The sequence below is a fragment of the Branchiostoma lanceolatum genome, chromosome 8 (genome assembly GCF_035083965.1).
Source record: "Branchiostoma lanceolatum isolate klBraLanc5 chromosome 8, klBraLanc5.hap2, whole genome shotgun sequence".
Classification (NCBI taxonomy): Eukaryota; Metazoa; Chordata; class Leptocardii; order Amphioxiformes; family Branchiostomatidae; genus Branchiostoma; species Branchiostoma lanceolatum.
The window spans coordinates 11098401-11113698 of record NC_089729.1 but is presented as its reverse complement, the minus strand read 5'-3'; the positions used below and the strand labels follow the sequence as shown (position 1 = coordinate 11113698).

At 40.7% G+C, this 15298-nt stretch overlaps 4 protein-coding genes across 4 annotated transcripts; 3 read left to right on the top strand and 1 right to left on the bottom strand.

The window, feature by feature from the left end:
- Nucleotides 1-721: 721 nt before the first annotated feature.
- LOC136439883 (apolipoprotein D-like) lies at nucleotides 722-3273 on the top strand. The gene is made up of 4 exons (XM_066435540.1): nucleotides 722-884; nucleotides 1780-1901; nucleotides 2407-2492; nucleotides 2805-3273. Exons 1-4 carry the CDS (start codon nucleotides 759-761, stop codon nucleotides 3032-3034), a joined length of 564 nt encoding a protein of 187 aa, XP_066291637.1. The 5' UTR covers nucleotides 722-758; the 3' UTR covers nucleotides 3035-3273.
- Nucleotides 3274-4284: 1011 nt separating this feature from the next.
- LOC136440933 (apolipoprotein D-like) lies at nucleotides 4285-6505 on the top strand. Its single transcript, XM_066437120.1, has 4 exons — nucleotides 4285-4466; nucleotides 5273-5400; nucleotides 5692-5777; nucleotides 6108-6505. The coding sequence occupies exons 1-4, from the start codon at nucleotides 4341-4343 to the stop codon at nucleotides 6335-6337; spliced, it is 570 nt and encodes a 189-aa protein (XP_066293217.1). The 5' UTR covers nucleotides 4285-4340; the 3' UTR covers nucleotides 6338-6505.
- Nucleotides 6506-7241: 736 nt separating this feature from the next.
- On the top strand, nucleotides 7242-11053 carry LOC136440813 (apolipoprotein D-like). The gene is made up of 4 exons (XM_066436934.1): nucleotides 7242-7414; nucleotides 9798-9922; nucleotides 10365-10450; nucleotides 10641-11053. The coding sequence occupies exons 1-4, from the start codon at nucleotides 7289-7291 to the stop codon at nucleotides 10868-10870; spliced, it is 567 nt and encodes a 188-aa protein (XP_066293031.1). The 5' UTR covers nucleotides 7242-7288; the 3' UTR covers nucleotides 10871-11053.
- A 6-nt stretch (nucleotides 11054-11059) lies between these two features.
- LOC136440812 (uncharacterized) lies at nucleotides 11060-14994 on the bottom strand. The gene is made up of 2 exons (XM_066436932.1): nucleotides 14908-14994; nucleotides 11060-14207 (listed from the first exon to the last, which is right to left on the bottom strand). The coding sequence occupies exons 1-2, from the start codon at nucleotides 14921-14923 to the stop codon at nucleotides 11626-11628; spliced, it is 2598 nt and encodes an 865-aa protein (XP_066293029.1). The 5' UTR covers nucleotides 14924-14994; the 3' UTR covers nucleotides 11060-11625.
- Between the last annotated feature and the right edge of the window lie 304 nt (nucleotides 14995-15298).

Here is a 15298-nt window from a genome sequence, read left to right as displayed (position 1 = left end):
TACAATTCTGTTACCATTATTTTGAAACTAGATTTCTATTGTAGATATCATATTCTACATCATTAATATTTCTTAAGTTTTGAAAAAACATTCAAAATGTTTCAAAAGTATCAAATCTCGTACACAAATAATTACAATAAGTTTGCGGTGACTTAGAATGGACTCTAGTCTGCCACCTAGACACATACATACTTACACCCTTGTCAATTTTCATCACGGAGATCTTTTCTGTTAGCTCTTTTAGGATTTCTGCTGATATCTTGTTCAATTATTCTATTAAGGATTTTCTGACATGTTTTGAGTGCAAAGTATTAATTTATCATTTGTCGCATTATCATAATCTATGCAAAATGAGTAAAAATCCCGGTAAAAATGTCTGAGAAGTTGTAAGACATGTACACAAACAATCTCATGGAAGAAATGTTATGTACTTCCGTTGATGAGACCATTCACACGTCTTGCAATTCAATTTGGGGCCTGTGTCATCTCTCATATATCATTTCGTGAATCATTATAGATTGATCAACTTATTGCGCAAATATATTGTCCCTCGCTCCCCAAATAATTGTTAGCCAAAGCTGTATCGTCTTTAATTTGACTAAACCAATAATGATTCAAGCCACGTTGCGTAATGCCATCACCTCAACAACATGTGACTTATTCCTAGTTATGCAACACGACAGAGGGCGTGGTTAGATTAACCATTTCACGTGTCCTCTTCATCTGTTTCGCAATCCGTTAACGACACAGACCTCAACATGGCGTTCCTACCCCTGCTCCCGTTAGCTGTGGCTCTACTGTCTGTAACCTACGTGGAGGGACAAGTACCGGGATTCGGTAAATGTCCAACGGTACAGGTACAGAAAGACTTTGACATCAGCCAGGTGAGAAATACTTCACATTTTTGCCTTCCTTTCTTATCTGTACTTTAGACATTAGGGCCTGGGCGACCGATGCCTGAAAAAAAACTTCAAACGCCATATACTTTTCTACAAATTGAATTCTGTTTATAAAGGCAACACATGTTAGCAATAGCCATGCCCTCGATACAATAGACGAACCATACCCTTACAACGTTGCATTCGTACTTAGAGAGTGTGGAATGCACCGAATCGTTTCTTCGACAATACTTCTGTGCAAATTTGTGTAAAGGTACCAACTTTTGGCACACATGTGATTCCCAATGTGGCGCTGGGCTATATAATGTCCTATATGTCGACGTCGTTGCGCAACAGCCTAGGTAGGTAGGGGGCAAAGGTTATTTGTATATTAAATGATAAGTAGTCGATCACCTGTCAAATGGTCTTCGGTCTGTTTTTTGTCTTTCGGTGTAATGGAGACTCTTGGCATAAATGGTAGCTTCGACATAATTTCAATCATAATATCATAATTTCTATATTGATAAAGCCGGTCAACTTCGGGGACGCAGATGTGCTTCGAGTAATAAGCTTGGGTTGAGCAAGGAGGTGGTTTGAGGTTGTCTGGGGGACTGTATGATATTTAGCGGGGGGCGGTGCGTAGGCAGTCGGCTATTTTCTTTTTCATAACCGACCAAACTTCTTCCTTAGCCAAGATTTTTTCCCTTGGTCCTCCCCCAGACACCCGTTTTTTACCATCGCCCCCTCCCCTACGCACCCCTCAGCTAGTTATCGTACAGTTCCTACGAGATTCCATGCCCCCGCGCCTATAATATGTTTCCTTATCGCGAAAAGATACTAAGATAAATTGTGTACACTGTTTATTTGTTGATTGTTAATTTGTTCTTTTGTACTTTTTCAGTACCTTGGCTTATGGCATGAAATCGAGAGATTCCCATTTGTATTTGAAGCGGGTAAATGCATCACAGCTAATTACACCTTGAAGTCAGACGGACACGTTAGGGTGGAGAATTCAGAGAATGTGTAAGTATATCCAACCGTTTTTTTCAGGCGTAAGATGTAGGTCTTTTGCACGCTGTGATAGGTTGTTTGCGCTCACGTGACTATGACGTAAGCATTGTCCGCCATGTTGGATGGTCAAACCTGGACGTTGTAGTGCAAAACTAAAGTAGAATAAATTATGTAAATCACAGTCAAGTAATTATTAGATTACTCACATCTACATTTACCATCGATCTATGTGGTACAAAGATACGGCTGCTGTGAAGGAAGTCATAAATCGAATCAATCGTATACAAATTTTAAAATAATTTGAATATGAGAACGGATTCTTAAACTTTAACTTCAAACACAAAGTCTTTGGACAGATATTGGACTGTGCAACTCAAGTCTTCGTCAAGGAAGTAGTAAATACACTGTTAATGGATCCGGACTCGTGATTCAAATGTGAATAAAATGTGCCATATAGTTTGTGACGTCCCCGTCTATAGTTAGTTGTATGTCATCTTGGCCCTTTTTTACTTTTCAGGAACGGTCAGGCGCAGATTGCCGTTGGCGATGGTTACATCCCTGACACAAAAGAGTCAGCTAAACTGCTCGTTCGATTTTACGCTGGTGAGAAAGACTAGAAATTGTTTTAAAAAAATGAAAACAATGGAATGTATATTGTCAATCTTTAAACAACACATACATAATCCGGGTTTTACATTGCAATCTATAAAGACCATTCAAACTCTACAACTGGATAAAATTCGGAGATAGTAATTCTAACTGGGGAAATCGGTTGAACATGTCAAGGACACTAACTTGAAAGAAATGTATGCATCGCAATCTCTTTATTTGTACATTTTCATTTTCTAGTATCACTTGATAGAATCAATGACTTAGACCTAATATATCCAATGGCGTTGTTTATACTTTTCATAGTTGCCCCATACGCTCCCTATTGGATTCTGAAGACTGACTACAAGACCTACACCCTCATCTGGTCGTGTGGGGATCTTCTCGGCTTCGGTAACGTCCAATTCGCGTGGATTCTCGCGAGAGAGCGCGAGCTCGACCCAGCAGTGATCGACGAGCTGCACAAGCTGGCGGCCGGATACGGAATTGACGTCGGTCAATTCAGTAAAACGGATCAAGCTAAATGCGGAAACTAAATGTTTTGTTTTACTTAGTATTTCAGAATCTCATGGTTTAGTGCCCATAAGAGGCACTCTCTACGGCAGTGATATCACAGTTGCTTATGAAAAATGATACAGCTCATTCAAACAGCAAACCGAATGTGTCTCAAATTTTGATGGTATTATGAAGCTCAATGATTGGTCTGTCTGACAGCAATATGATAAGTCGAACTGATATTTCTATTAATCTATTAATAAAAGCATTCTGAACATTGTATGGCTTTCCAGTCAACTGTTTCCTTACAAGTGATTCCGTGACAGCCCCCTTTCATATCCAACATCTATCTACATAATGTGTACTGTACAGTATAAGAAAGAAGACGCATCAAAGTACAATATTTCAAATATTATTTGTTCAGTCTAAAATTCCAAAGTCATCGATTGCATTGCATTTGTTTTAGCATGCGAGGACACAAAATCCAGTTACGCAAGATAGAAGTTACTAAGCATAGATAGATTTTCTTAACATTTCCAAATCTAGTTGCTTGAGTTACTATTATCTTGCTTATCTTATCACCTGTGTCCAAACGTCATCGACGTGACAAGACCATGTTATGTGAGGTCAATGAACTCGTTGTTTAAGAGATTTACCAGCGATTGCTTAACCCTTATATGAGGAGCGTACATGTAGATCACTTTAAGACGCATAATCAATTGTGTTCTAATACAGCCCTGTCACACATGGTTCACATTGTCTCACACTCCTCTTTCGAGAAACAGTACTAGTAGGCTTTAAGGAAGCCCAAGCAATATTAGGGCCCGAAAATCTGATACTGAAAGTCAATTTATTTAGTCATTTCTATACATTATTAGTTCACACAGCATTATCACAGTGTATAGCAACGTCTATCATGCAAAAATATGGCGTCGTTGTGATGTGGAGAACTCTTTTGTAGGCTCAAGGGGATCATTGTACCGCACGATTTTGCGCGGTTTTAAAATGCTCAAAGTATGAAGTTATTACGCAAATGTGCTAAATAATGTTAGTAAATGCCACCACTACCATAAAGATTTCAGCATCTTTTTCATTTCAATTTTTTTACCCTGGGAGTCCAGACACCGTAATCGGCGCGCCACCAAGCACCGCACGCGCGCCGAAGCTCTAAAATCAACCCTAATCAGACCAACGCAAAGCATGTTACATCACGATTGACACAACAGCATGTGACTCCTTATGACCTCGTGCTTGTTTACTCACAACAAGATTACTTGATTAGATCGGCCTGTTTCACGTGTCTTCACCTGTGACGCCACCTGCTGCAACACTGTGAGAGATCCCAACATGGCGTTCTTCACCCTGCTCCCCTTAGCTCTAGCTCTACTGTCTGTAACGCTCGTGGAAGGACAAGTGATAGGTCTTGGTAAATGTCCTGAAGTAAAGGTGCAGGAAGATTTTGACATCAGCCAGGTAAGAAAGAAGGCTTTCGTTCGTTTGTGCTACTCTCCAAGCAGAGCATGGGTTTCGGCTGGTTTTTGACGTGTTTTTAGGCGTTATTGTCGTGCTTTCTACTTTGTCATCTTTTTTTTTGTCTCGCAAACCCATGGGTTTGCGACACAACAAACACGTTAAAAACCAGCCGAAACCCTAGCTCTGCTTGGAGAGTACGTTTGTGCCCCTTATAATTGTGATAACCGCCCAATCAGGGTGGCCACTGTTTCTTCCAAAGAAGTTTGTCAGTGTTCAACTAACGATGCGGTGCCAACGATTTTAAAACTATTACAAGTAACGTTACAGCTTCAACACATTAAACTTTAGCATTAAAATTCAACAGAAGCGCAGTCATCATTCTGTAGTGCAAAGATTACGAAATCGGGATAACCGTTGTAATTGCGACATTTCGTTTATCTGATCTACGGTTGATACCAAACTACCTACATTGTTACGCAAAGACATGCATGATAAGGGCCAAAGGTTCTTCATGTTAAATGTTATCATGATCAGGCGATAGAGGTTACATAAATGCAAGTTGACCATGTACCAACATACGGTGGTAAACGTAGTAAGATTTCCCAGTTTTGGGCTTTGTAGCAATATTTTCAGTCCAACAGAAGAGATTTTAGTGTTCCCTGATCGACCAAGGACATGTAATACCTCTTTGGATAGTCATAATGTAATCAAATCTAAAAGACCCCCTTCCATGATGACGTCACGGATTGAACGAGATGTGATTATCTTTTCACATTAGGTCACTCAGATACCCCTTATTGTTTCAGTACCTTGGTGTATGGCACGAGATAGAGAAGTTTACGGCGTACTTCGAAGCGGGAAAATGTCTCCGGGCTAACTACACATTGTCATTGAAGCCGGACGGACACGTCATAGTCGACAACGAAAAAAATGTGTAAGTAGTACTCATCATCAGTACACAATTGTTGTTACGTCATTGATATTGGGTATATCGTGACGTCATGGGTGACCATACATACGTGCCGATTGATAGATGCGCACATGCATAAGATCACCATGAATGACAGAAAGTACATAATACAAATGCAAATTTACCTGGCAACTTCTGGGTTTAACCATCCAAGATGGCGGACAATGCTGACGTCATAGTCACGTGAGCGCAGACTAAACCACCAAACTGTGATCCGTATGAAATGCATTTTGCTCTCGTGTTTTTTCTGCACAGGAACGGTGAGGTAAAGAAAGCAATCGGTGATGCCTACATTCCTGACCCGAAGGAGGCTGCAAAAATTGCCGTTCGCTTTTATAGCTGTAAGTAGATTTGACTTTGTATCCATTTTACCAGGGGAATACATATCGAATAAAATGCGTCTTTCAATGTGTCGTGGGTTTTACATGAACTCAAAGTTCAGCAGAATTAACTTTAAAAGTCAAGCAAATTAGTAGATGATACAAAACCAAAATAGCATGTACTATACATAAACTTTGTTTCTTTTTCTTTGTTTGTCAGTTTTTAACGCATGCTATCCACAATGCATTCTTTTACAACGTTTTCTTGTTTGATAACGCTATCATCCACCGCTAGGTTTTCATAATTATATTTATTGTTTTCAAAATGAAACTTATTTTTTCTCTTCACAGTTGCGCCGTACGGACCATATTGGGTTCTTAAGACAGACTACAAGACTTATACCCTTGTCTGGTCCTGCGTGGATCTTCTGAACCTGACCAACGCCCAGTTCATGTGGATTCTCGCGAGAGAACGCGAGCTCGACCCGGCCACGGTGGACGAGCTGCACAAACTCGCGACCGGATACGGAATTGACGTCACTCACTTTTCGAAAACTGATCAAACTGGATGCGACTCCTAAAAACTTTCTTGAGCAAAATTAAAGGATGCTTTCACGAGACAGTTACTCAAAAATAGGACAAGTAAAATATGCCATATGATGAACGTGTTTACAGATTCTTTTGAAAGCATGCCAATGGGTTCTCTTCATAACATACAAGAAGTCTTAATAAACATTCTGTTAACTGTTTATTCATGTCTCTGTCATCATTGAAGAACACATGTTACTTTGTCAAGTAGGTCAGGTCCGGACCTGTTCCTATTAAAGGCCTTGTTGATTTGATTATATGGATGACATCCGCGCGCGCATCAATTTCCGTCCGTCTTCACACAAACAAAAGTTTCGGCCATACTGTAAATCATAAAAAGCAGCTGCAAAATGCGGAAATACAAACTATAAAATGCAAGAAAAAATAGTTTGGAAAACAGATACTAATTTCATAGTGTGCCAAAGTCAAAAAAGACGTTTTGGAGGAATAGAAATGAAGATTATGTATTTCGGTATACCATACTTGTGTGTATAAATTTGTTCATTATTCGTGACCATGTAGATTTCATAACCAATGGAACGTTTTTTGTTGCCAAACTTTTTTTTCTATTCGAACGCTCGCGTCAGTTTTCGGGTTCAGCACCACCCCCAGCCCCCTCTCGAAGCAACAAAGTATCCCACTAGCAAGTTAATGTTCAGTTAACATAACTAATATATCCTTTTAAAAGTATTGTTCAGTGTTCACTCCGTTGCGTAATTTTGCATTACGCAAGGGCTTAAGGTCTGAGCCTCTTTGATTTGATTATATAATGTTTACCAAAGCTAATGTAAATTTAGGTCTCAAATCACGTTGTGTAGCGATTGGCCTATTAGCAAATGACCTACTTCTAGCCCATAGAGGAGCAAACACACTAAGATAACGTCGTTAAAACTCGTCCCACGTGTCTTAACTGTGACACTGCTAGAACAGACTACTCCAACAACATGGCGTTCCTCCCCCTGCTCCCGTTAGCTCTGGCTCTAGTGTCTGTAACCTACGTTGAAGGGCAAGTACCGGGCTTCGGGAAATGTCCAACGGTGAACGTGCAACAGGACTTTGACATTCACCCGGTAAGACCGTGATTTACCTCTTTCCCTGCTTTGTTTTTTTATGTTAACAGAAGGGCAGAAAGCCGTTTACAGTAAAAGACCAACGATTTTTTATCGCCCGATATATTATATTCTTGCTGCATTTCAAGACCGTGTTTCTTTCAAAACCACCAATGGTTAATGGTTATAGATGGTGTGCTAGAAGGATACGTTAAAAACGTCTTCGCAGACTTGATACGCTTTGTCAACTATCAATTAAAGATAGAATATCAGCGGCCATACAAAACCATGCCATACTAGCTTTATAACATTCAGCGCGATTGTTCTAAACTGTTTTGTGACATTATTTAATGTTATACACGCATGCGCAAGTAAAAACAAAGTATTTATGGCTAGATTTTTTGTAGTCATTGATTGTGATCATATGGAATGCATTTGGCCTTACGCGTTTTGCTCGATATGTTTTCTGCTTCATCATAACTACTGAATCACAGATGTATGTATTTTTCACCTACGATTGTATATCCTAGAAATTAACGCCTTTGAAAATTAAGGAACGCATACTGTTTCCTAGGTCTAAATCCAGCCATTACGAAAAGTATTTCACGGGGCAAAGTACCTTTAGGGACCTGTCTTACATAAAATGTTTATCACAAAGGGGCATCGACTAAATATGTTGTGCCGTTATCTGATTTAACGAGATTTCTTTAATAAGACTAAATAACAATCAATATAATCCCCAAGCCTAATGATAGGAGTGGTAAAATGCATGGAGCAATGAAAACTATCTACGAAGAAAAATTCAAGATGTATCCTGTCATTAATAACAAAATTTAATTAGTGTAACACAGATCTAGAACACATCACGTTGCTTGTCCACGTGAATCAACAACACGTTGACACCAATATATTTCGAGTCACCAAATATCAAAACTGATAGGAAGAACACAGCATCACATGTGCACACTGCATTCTTATATTACAACAAACATTGTAACGGTATAAATTGTACATTTTCCTCATAGTTGCAAGGTTTGAATATCCATCGCATGTGTAGAGAAGATATACTGATAACAGAGTGTGCCTTATGAGTTAGAATTTGGGTGAAATGTCGGCCCCCCAAAAAAGATATGGCGCTTTGTGTGTGTGTAGCGATATGTGCTCAAAATTGTCTTTCATTGCGCAGTTTAGCTATTATGGTGCCTTCACGACAACAAAACAGTTGTTAAACGACGTGAACGAAGTTGCAAAGGAACCAAGGACTGGTTACTTTTGTGGTAGCCCGTCCTTGGAAAGATGTTTTCTCGGGCAATCAGCTACTAGATTTTCGGGGGCAAAGTTTCTTTGCACAGCAGATCAGCATCGTGGTGTCTTGTTTATCGAAAATCTGATAACTAACACAGTGCGCTACCAGGTGATAAAATGTCCAAGGTTACTTCAGCAAGACTTCAAAAGCTGCAGTACATAAAAGGAATTAAACGTTTTTTGCCAATCTTCTGCTTGTTAGATAAAGAAGCCCCAAAGCCAATAGGCTATATGACAGAACTGATCGTCGATAGCTACAACTTTTTCGCGTCACAAGACAACGAAGATCTATACAACTAAGGAGGTAAAAATCTTATTTTGATTACCACCTTGGAACGACAATCACCGATGTCCCGCGAATGTCCTCAGTTTGGTGCCGTAGGACTCGCGTAGCAAAAAAAAGCATTAGAAAGGGAAAAATCGCTCTGATAAAATCGTTCTGATAGGTGTGTAGCCATGCGACACGTCACGTTGCATGTCCTCGTGATTTGTTTACTACAATTGTTCTTTGCAAATTCTTATGTCCTTCAATCGTTTGCTTAGCCCCTAAATCTAGATAAGATAGTTTGCTACTTCTTTGCACAGCCTTATCTTGTTTACCATTTAGTGATTTAGTTTCAAAAATAGGTTTTGTGTTGTTTTGCTGTTTTCTGAGTGGTTAAGATTTATATGGCGACCTCTACGTTCAATCATCCAACATGGCGGACTATAATTACGTCACAGTCACCCGAGCGCAACTACCCTTTAGGACCGACATACTTGACTGATATTGCCGCCATCTTAGCATGACTAAAGAGAAATCCAATTTGCCTTAGCCTCCATAGCAGGCTCTCTGGGCCTTTTTTCGGCTTATAATACACTTTTTGCTGATGACTTCTTTATGTTCTAGGTCGTTTGTGCAGCCTACGGGCCTAATGGTTACGGGCTGGCTGCGCATTCGACCCAGTACAAAAAAGAATGGAATCAGCAAAAAGTGTATTATAAGCCCCCAAAAAAGCCCAGAGAGCCTGCTGTGGAGGCTAAACTTGCTTTATGTACAAACTCCCTCTACGAAAAAAACCCAAAAAAAAACATTGATCGGTTTCTCCTATTATTTCAGTACATGGGGGAGTGGTACGAGATAGAGAAGTTCCCGGCCGCCTTCGAATCTGGTAAATGTGTCCGGGCCAACTACACACTGCAGGCGAACGGACACGTGAAGGTCGATAATGAGGGCACACTGGAGTAAGTAGTCATTCTAAGTACAATCTGTGATGTCACAGTTTGTTCTCTTAATCGTCATTGTGTCTTTTTCATATCAAACGTCCAACTCCTATATCCACCTACATAGGTCGATTTCTATATTTCATCATTCCAAAAGCGAGACCGAATTACCTATATTGTAACCCAATTGCTGTTATAGATTATATTTTGTAGTGATAGACTAGCCTTGTAGTATTGTTGATTTAATTCCATACATTGTACCGTGTAAGATTGTTGAGCAATAAATTTCATATCATCAATTCGCATTCGAAATATTTTGGACATATTTTTTAAGATTAACTACTGTATTTGATTTTAGCCAGGAAGTAAAGAAATGTTGTATTTTAGCATTAATTGAGTGAGAATATTGTCAAATTACTTGTATTCCGTCTAAGATTATGTTTCTTTTTTTAATATTTTTCAGCGACGGAAAGTTAGACATTAGGATCGGTGACCTGTACAACCCCGACCCCAAGTACCCTTCCAAGCTGGCCGTACGCTTTGCTAGTGGTAAGTACATTTGGTAGTACACTACACACTGCAATTTTATATCGCACCCCTACCAAACATTTTTTTCTTCTTAAAAAGACGAAGCATCATTTATGTTTTGCATCAACTACAAAGTCCTCGCAAATGATCACGTTAAAGATGGTTTCAAATTTTCTCTACTAATGATGGTCTTCTTCTTTCACCTCCACAGCTGCCCCGTACGGAGCCTACTGGGTTCTGAAGACAGACTACAAGACCTACACCCTCATCTGGTCCTGCTCGAGCGTTCTGGGCCTGGGTAACGTCCAGTTCATGTGGATTCTCGCGAGAGAACACAAGGTCGACCCGGCCATCATGGCCGACCTCCACAAGGTCGCGGCCGGATACGGAATTGACGTCAGCAAAATGACAACGACCGACCAATCCGGATGCACCAACTAAAATTTATTTTGCTAAAACAGATACATGAACGTTCACAGCATAATATGTCATATTCATATCATGTTCGACATTGTAGCCAACATTTCAATGGATTTGAAAAAAAATTATCATTAAAAGAATAATGAACAATATTTCATATATTTGTTCTGTGGTATGAATTGTGAATGAAAGACAACAACTGAATCATGTTTGCGTATTTTTTTTCTTAATTTGTTAACATGTTCAAGTCTAAATACGTTTATGAAGGTTACACATCCAGGGAAACAATATTCAGATACAAGCCAATCTCCGAATGTTATCCTGTCCATATATAAAGTCTGAATACTTTGAACAACAGAAATATCAATATTGTACAACAAAATCTGACGCTTAGCAATCACGAATACCAGCAATCTGACAACTCAACCTTTGTTCTGAATCGAAAGAACACCTTTTTTATTTTCAAGAAATCTCTGACTGGACGGTAAATGCCTCTTTCATTTGATACAATCTAGTTGATAAATTAGCCATATATCTACCAATGCCTCTCCTTAAAACAATTGCGAGCCACGCACCAAAATTAAGAAATGTTACCTTAATCGAGTCAATGTACATATGATTTCAATGTTTTTAAACCTAAAAGTAAAGGTCAATCCAACTCTTAAAAAATTCAACCTCGGAAAACATTAACATTAACCATTGCAAGTTAATTCAAGCTATAGTAATGTACGTTTTGAGTTCAAGTACATACAACATCATTCCAAGATACATGCGTTTTACACCAGAATACCCTGATCATTTAGTGAAGACTCTAATAACAATTTCTGACCTCCAAGTTTTCTTGCTGCCCCTCCAATAGCTCGTCTCTTTGCAGCATAGACATTGTCCGATCCCAAACACTGCCCTGTCCTAGAAGTTGATTGGTACCCGCTACATACGTCACGCATTCTTAGATCTGGGCAAGAAAATGTCCGGGAAACATTCTCCAAAAGTTCTTTATCTTGAAGAGTTCCTTTGGTCGTGCTTACATTGAATGTGTTAGGAGTTTCAAGTAGTTCATTTCTTTCAACCATTTTTGATGAGGGTGGTTTTTCTCTAGGAGTACGAGTATACGTGTTCGTTGGTTGCTTGGTTACGCAGGCGAGACTGAAAGATTCGGCCACGGAAGGCCGCTGAACTGGCTGTCTGTGAGCCCAGGTGTGTGGGAGGTTGACCCGACCGTTAGATTTTGAAAATCGCGGGCTGATACGAGACATGCACCCTGTTTTAGACTGCTGAGTTTTCTTCACATTGTCGAGTTTTCTTACTCTGTCCTCTGTTGCGAAAGGAGTAGCACTGGGGCTTACTTTGCGAGGGTAAAAACAATGCAGTCCGAACGACTTTGACTCCCTTTTCGCTATTTCAGATTTGCTATTCAGTGTGCCAACCGGGGTATACACGCCGAATGGGGTCTTACTCCTAACCTTCTGTAGGCCCTTAGGAACATTTGAGCTTGTTTGTGACGGTGAAACTTTCGGGACGTGTTGGCGGGGGTTTGTAGACTCTCTTGGCGGAGGGGTTTGCAGATTTTGCCGCTGACGAATTGGAATGATGAGCCACGAAGGTCGGGAAGGACTTGACGGTAACGTGGAAGACGGCGTCCACGGGCGAGTGTTCTGTTGTTGTTTTGGCGCAGAAACAAGTGGAACAGCAAGGCACGGGATTCCCAGCACTCGCACGGACCCTGTTAGCGGTGACGTGTTTTGTGAGCCGGTCATTCGTCGTAACGTCGTCCACGATACTCGACAATTTGGTGTTGGATTGTTGAAAGTTCTTTCCATATCCCCATGCCTTACGTTTGGGGAAGGATTAGTTCTCCTATGTTCACTGTCTGACACGGTATCTCCGCAAGGCGGCGCGACAGCGCACGTAGGTGCCGACTTCGTCCTGCAGTTCGCACTTTTGTCGCAATTCAGCGCTGCTGCACTGTTCAGCCGCAAATCCGCGGTAGGGAACAAGGACGTGTACGTGGGTCGTATCCAACGTCTCATTCCAGTCAAATCGGACATATTCCGTCTTTTATCAGCACCATCGTTTTCTCCATTTTCCAACGGCTTTTGAACATGACTAGCACATTTTGTCTCAAGTGGTATCATGTGTTTTTCATGCCCCGATTGTTGAGTTGACCGAATGTTTGCCAAACACTTAACATTCTGCTTGCCCTGTTCAGACGAGCGCAAACACGATGTCAAATCCACGGCGCTGCTGAAAATAGACCTGCTTTCCGCCAGTCTGTGCGGCTGTTGCCATGGCAACGATTGATGAGACCGCGCCTTGTTTTGAGCTGACAGACTGTCGTCTGATTGGAAGCGGCGGTCTTTCCGGATGTTTTTCAGTTTCCTTGTTGGAGATTTCGGCAAAGGCGGCGACGATGGTGGCGACTCTAAGCGGAGTTTATCCAGCCATTCTTGATAGAGATCCACAACTCTTGATCTGGCTTGTTGTTCACTCACGTTGCCTTTTTGTCCATCCGCGTGCATGTTAATCTGTGCCCCACTCTCTGAAGAAAAACATGCTCCAACTGTCGATTCAGACTCGTCTCTTTGTTTGAAATTTGCTTGCTCAAAGGCATCTTCTTTGCGCGCACTTTCATGGGTAAGATTTCGAGAATGGAGTCCCTTGTCTTCGTTGCCATCTTCATGTTTCTTAGAAGAATCAGCGCATTGATTTTTACCCTGTGTTACGGAAGGTGTAGTACGGTTGGTGCCCTTTTGTCGTTCATAGTTGTTGCACTCTGTATGTTCTCTTTCTAAGGGACTGTCTGTAGGAATATATTTAGTGTTAGAAGTTGAAGTCTCTTTCGTGTCCTCTTTTGGCAAGTACATAGGTACGTAAACGAACGCTCTCCTTGCTACAGGACCTACCTTGTCTCTATTTTCAGCTGTCTGTCGCTGAACGTTTTGTCTTTTTAGGTTGTCCTCTTCGGTGATCGCGTTCAATTCAGTACGAGAGTTGCGGTCTTGCTCTTGGTCGACCTGTTCATTAGTAGCAATGAAAGTAGAAACGTTTTGATCGCGAGTTGTTGTACGATTTAACGAGTGCGACGTATCCAAGACTGGACTCTCAAAAAGCGTCAAGGGCGGATCTTGGACGGAGTTTTGAATCTCGAGACTTTTGGCAGTAGCTATGACGTCATGAGCGTCTCGTCTGCAACCCGGCGAGTCTTCCCGCTCTTCCAAACAGCAGCTCCACTCCCTCTGGATGGCCCAGGTGTCCAGAGAGTAGTTGTGCTGGCCCCAGTGTCGCCGAGGGGCCGAGGGACACTCATCTCGAATCTCGTGAGATCGGAGGATCTTGTGGCATCGCGTGCACCGGAACTCTATACGCAGAAAATAAATGCAACATTGTCGTCACTTAAGCTAGGGCTTTAGAACAAATGGAAACATAACAAAAACACCAAAAATACGCGATGATTAAACAAAAACATGTACATCGTGTACACCGTGTACAAAATACGGAGCATATGATAAAATGGTCACAATCTTCCCCACCAACCTCTGCTTGGAGAGTAATAAATGCAAGGTTTTAGTAAGAATGGAAGCATGGCATGATACCATAAATTCAACTTAAACATCTGCGTAAGCGCGAAGCTTAAATCATGAATCATAAGTCAATAAAACATCTATGAATATTGTACAAGCATTGTCTTCAATTTCTTTGATGATGAACACAACTAGAGTATCTGTTTTTTCCGCATGAAAAAGTCCACAGGCCATCAGACGCAAAAAAACAAACCTTAACAGAAAGAAAGAATTGACCGTAAATCAATAAAGTGTTCCCCCTTAAGTTTGAAAATGTCTTCAATATTTTTTAGAAGAGTGTTCCTTTCTTACACCCAACTTTCATAATTCTCCATTGACCCGATGTCGGCGACGAAACATTTCAGCGTAATGACAATTTTACACTTAACAGTCGACAAAACCTTTTCAAAGCTCTAAAGGAGGTCTATTCATGTAAGCCAATATATCTTTTCATGAAACACATTTACCTTCATCTAATACGGGAATACCAACTCTTACCTTGTTGTGAAGCCATTCTGTTCTTCTAAGTCTTAGCCTTCTCATCTGAACGGTGTTACTTACAAAAAAGAGATTGCGTAGCTACATGTACATACGTCCACTGACAGGACACAGCCGTTTTTAGAACCCAAATCAGATATGTCACTCAACGACGCAGTCGGTTGGAATTTTCCAAATCTTGAGTTCTAACATGATACGACCAATACTGCATATGCAAAGGGATCGTTCTTAGTTACTGTGTTACTATTCTAAACGAAATGTTAGTTCTTTCTGGAAGAATGCTTTACCTCGAACGCACATAAATAGAATTGTATCGAAAGATTGGTAGACACTGGTGTATTTGCTTAAATGTTCTCAACCGGTTCTTTAATTTCTTTATTGATACTTAGCA